This window comes from Eurosta solidaginis, chromosome 4 (genome assembly GCF_040869045.1).
Source record: "Eurosta solidaginis isolate ZX-2024a chromosome 4, ASM4086904v1, whole genome shotgun sequence".
NCBI classification, from domain to species: domain Eukaryota; kingdom Metazoa; phylum Arthropoda; class Insecta; order Diptera; family Tephritidae; genus Eurosta; species Eurosta solidaginis.
In genome coordinates, this window is record NC_090322.1 from 122304761 (window position 1) to 122309788 (window position 5028).

At 32.2% G+C, this 5028-nt stretch overlaps 1 protein-coding gene across 1 annotated transcript; it reads left to right on the forward strand.

Annotated features, from left to right (window-relative positions):
• Nucleotides 1-251: 251 nt before the first annotated feature.
• LOC137250251 (uncharacterized protein DDB_G0267764-like) lies at nt 252-3226 on the forward strand. Its single transcript, XM_067782727.1, has one exon. It carries the CDS (start codon nt 1533-1535, stop codon nt 2547-2549), a length of 1017 nt encoding a protein of 338 aa, XP_067638828.1. The 5' UTR covers nt 252-1532; the 3' UTR covers nt 2550-3226.
• The last annotated feature ends 1802 nt before the right edge of the window (nt 3227-5028 follow it).

Here is a 5028-nt window from a genome sequence, read left to right on the forward strand (position 1 = left end):
CGATTGTTCAGATAAGAAACTTTTCGCAATTTCTACCCCATTTTAACAGCTATAAGCTTCAAATTTCACCGATTGCTTACGTATATAGTATGTATTGTTGTGTCAAAAAATCATAGAGATCGGTGATATATATAATATATATATGATGGTATATATAGTATATATATATTTTTTTTACGATTTCAGCCCCATTTTAACAGCTAGAAGCTTCAAATTTCACCAAATGCTTAGGTGTATAGCATATAGTCACATACCGACACATCCTCTACCAATAATTATCATTAGTCACATACTGACACACCCTCTACTAATAACTGTCATGCTCTTCTTACTTATACCATTTCCTCTTACACCTTTCCTTCGCTTTCCATATCCGCTCACTTATTAGCTATATTTCCGTAAACAACTTCCAATAAATAAATCTCTTTCTCTTTATTCGCAATTAACAACAACATTACATATTACAGTTACTATTATTAGTTTTAAGCTCATTTTTGTGAACTTAGTTATAAGCATTACAGAAATTTGGAGATCATTAATAAAGTTTCATTCGAAAAGAACGGACTTCTTATTGGCGCAGTCGCACGCGAACTAAATACGCAAAATCCCACTACGTAAAAAAGTTAAAATTTTTACTAAAAGCAGTTAACACGTCTCAAAATACGGAGTGTTTTTGAAATAAAGAAAAAGAAGCAGAAACTTGTTTCATAAAAAGTTAAAATTGCGAAAAAAAAACCAAAAAAAAAAATCGTTTATTAATACGTACATACGTACCTAAAATCAAACGAATAAAAACTGTAATAAGAAAGTTTGGAAAAGTTCCAAAGACATGTGAATTCGTTAATATAAATATTTAAGATATTGGCTTATACCTAGACATTTTTTGAAAAGTGTATTTTTTTAAAAAATTAGACTGTCTATATATGTACATATGCATAAAACTGTACATGTGAAGAGAAAAAAACCGTAAACGTGAAAAAAAACTGTAAACAGAAAAATTGAAGCAGATACGATTGAGAAAATAATAAATCAGTTAAGGGTCATTTCAAAGACATTTGAAACCAAAACGCATACGAATGAGAAAAAAATTACCAAGAGAAACAGCTTCCGTTTCTACACAATCAAATTTACATATAAGCACAGTAAAAACTGATAGACACAACACCAACTTCCGTTCCAACAGAAGCAATTCAGCAAGAAAGTGTAGTGAGTACTTAGAGCAGCAACTTCCGTTAAGCATAAGCGATCCAGTGAGAGAGTGAAGCGAGCTTTAAGAGCAACATCAAGAACTTCCGTTCCAACGCAAGTAAACAAACGTTAAAGTAAAGTGAGTATTGAGAGCAGCAGCGACAACTTTGTTTCCAACTCAATGCACCAAAAAGCTCAGTCACTAGTACGAGCGACAACATACGTATATACAACAACAGAATCTACATAAATCAATGTATATATACATATAAAAAAAAAAAAAACAAAAAAAAAACACTTTTAAGTATTAACATTCAGTTTAGCGAAACAAGGCAAAATTAAAAATGGATAATTTTGATGTTAGTGCTAAATTTAAGCTTATTTCAACTAATCTTAATAGTGTTCCACCGTATGATGGGAATGAAAACGCCTTGCTAGGGTTTGTAGAGCGAATAGATTTGATGATACCAACTTTAGAATCTTTTCCGGATGATTTACAAGTTTTACTTATAGGAAATATAAAAGATAAAATCGTTGGTAACGCTAGACGGTCATTGTTAATTAATGGCAATCCTCATACTTGGGAGCTAGTCAGGAAGGTTCTAGTAGATAATCACGGAGAGAAAAACTCTGTTGATGAAATTATTGATAAAATTAGGTCTTGCCGATGCGAATCAACAATAGAACATTTTTATAATCAACTTAATACATTATTATGTCGTTTAAATAATGCCTTGCAACTCAGTAATACTAAGATTGCTGGTATTAATTATGAAAGTAATGGGCGAATTGCTTTGAACTCTTTCAAGCACGGCTTACCAGAGCCAGTCAAAAGTATTATAGTTAGTCGAAATCCCAAAGATTTGAAAAGTGCTTACGATATTATAAAATCTAATGGGTACTTAAAATATAATGATCGGCATAGCTTTTTTAATAATAATAATAGTAGATACAAACAACAAAATAGAACAAACAGATTTTCGAGCGAGTTGTACAATACAAATAACAGTAACGTACAAAATAATATGAGTAACAAAAACGACTTACAATTCAACAACAATGTTAGCAGAGGTCATTATTACAATAATCATAATGATGCCCGTTTTCAACAACAATTAGGACAGCATAGTAGGAATGGCTTGCATCCAAATGCTTCAGTACAGTCGAGGTTATATTCTAATAGCAGTGGTCAAACAAATCGATCACAAAATCCATATCGTGAAAGTTATTTTATTCCGAATACTATTAAAACGCAATTTAATGGAGATCCTGGGCAGGCAACAGTCGAACCAATGGAATTGGGTGTTAATGAAAATAATCAGGATTTTCAACTAGCCCCACAAGAAAATTACCTTATATAGTTGTACAAACACGTATAAAACCACTTAGATTTATAATAGATACGGGAGCAGAATTTAGCGTAATTAATCCCAAAATATGCAACCCCAAATATGAAATAAAACCCACAGTATTTTCATTGCGTGTTTTAGGAAGAAAAATATTCACAACAAATGAATTTAGAATACCGCTTTTTAAAGAGTTTAATAAAAATCCCTACTTTGTACATTTTGTAGAATACCCTTTTCACTTTTATTTTGACGGTATTATAGGGAATAACATTTTACTTAATCTAAATGTGATAATCGATTATAAAGGTAGGAAAATAATAACAGAAAATGCAACAATACCTATATATTTTAATGAAGATGAAGAAATTTCACTAGAAGATTACACAAAAAATGAAGACTTGCAGATATTTAGTTACGAGGAGGAACTAGAAATAAATCCAGTTGAAAGGTTTCCCAAACATTTAAATTGTAAGGATAGAGAAATTTTGACGACAGTTTTGAATAACTACCAGGATATTTTTTATAAAGAAGGAGAAAACCTACCTTTTACCACCGAAATTCAGCACAGAATACTCACTAAAACTGATACCCCTATATATACCAGACTCTATAGATATCCCGTAGTACATCGCGCGGAGGTAGACCGGCAGATTAAGGAAATGCTAGCCCAAAAAATTATCGTTCCCAGTAATAGTCCATATAATTCCCTTTGTGGGTTGTACCCAAAAAGGCAGACGCAAGCGGAAAACCTCAATGGCGCGTAGTTATTGATTACCGGAAATTGAACGATCAGACAATTGATGATAAGTTCCCAATTACAAATATGCAGGACTTATTTGACAAATTGGGAAAATGTAGCTATTTTAGCACTATCGATTTGGCGAAGGGATTTCACCAGATTGAGGTACACCCTAATGATAGAGCCAAGACGGCATTCTCAACAGCAGACGGTCATTATGAGTTCACGAGAATGCCTTTTGGGCTGAAAACGGCACCAGCAACTTTTCAGCGATTAATCAATTATGTTTTAAGGGACCATATAAACAAAATTTGTGTTGTCTACTTAGATGACATACTAATTTTTTCTACAAGCTTTGATGAGCATATTCTTTCTATTAAAAAAATTTTCGATACATTGCGTTCAGCCAATTTAAAAATTCAATTCAGTAAATGCCAATTCGCTGATTTAACCACAAAATTCTTAGGGCATATTATTTCAAAAGAAGGTATAAAACCAGATCCGTCAAAAGTAAAATGCATAGAAAATATGAAACCCCCAAGGAATGTTAAAGAAATAAAACAATTCCTTGGAATGACAGGATATTACCGCAAATTTATACGGGACTACGCAAAAGTAGCTTACCCTATGGTTCGCCTGTTGAAGAAAAATGCGATTTTAGACTTCCAAAATATTGACTTTTTGAACGCTTTTAATACTTTAAAGAAACTGATAACCAGCGAACCAGTTTTACAGCCCCCTGATTTCAATAAAAAATTCATACTCACGACAGATGCATCCCAATTCGCTATTGGTTGTGTGCTAAGTCAAAATAGTCACCCTATATGTTACGCTTCGCGAACTTTGTCGGATCACGAAATTCGATATTCTACTATAGAGAAAGAAGCTTTAGCTATGGTTTGGTCCGTGAAACATTTACGTACTTATTTATATGGGCGAAAGTTTGTTATACAAACGGATCACAAACCATTGACGTGGTTGCATAACATCAAGGAGCCAAACATGAAACTTCAGAGATGGAAAATTCTTTTAAATGAATATGATTTTGAAGTAACATATATTCGAGGAAAAGATAATGCAGTTGCGGATACCTTAAGTAGATTTTTTGACCAACTTGATGATAATTTAGAATGTAGAGATATATACAACAACATAGGAGATGGTGAAAATAAAATCGAAAGTCAGGAAGCGGTAGATGATGACTTAATGTCAGTGGATGCAACGGCGCATAGCGCATTAGAAGATAACTTAAAATACATATTTACAACAGAGAGATGCATTAATTGCTATAAAAACCAAATTTATTTGAGCTATGGCCAAGAGGAAAAATTTTACATTAAAATAGTAAACAAGAAGTGTCAAACTCATATTATAGTCACTGAAAATTCCGATTTAAAAAGTATCATGCAGAAGTGTCTAATAAATAAAGGCGTTATGTGTATTTACTGTGAAAGTACTGAGCTTTTTGTAAAATTTCAGTATTTGTATGTAAATTTCTTTGAAAATAACAACCTTAAGCTTTACAAATCAGTTGTAAAACTTAACGAAATTACAGACAAAAATGAAATTTTAACAATTATAGAAAACGAGCACCAACGTAACAATCATAGAGGAATACAGGAAGTTTTCCTTGAATTGAAGAATAAATATTTTTATCCAAAGTTATATAAACTGATAACGTACTTAATAAATAATTGCTCAATTTGTCAAATAGCTAAGTTTGATAGAAAGCCAGCCAAAATTCTTTACCAA

What these genes read in the sequence shown, in the direction of transcription:
- LOC137250251 (XM_067782727.1), top strand. Translation starts at nt 1,533, where the DNA reads ATGGATAATTTTGATGTTAGTGCTAAATTTAAGCTTATTTCAACTAAT.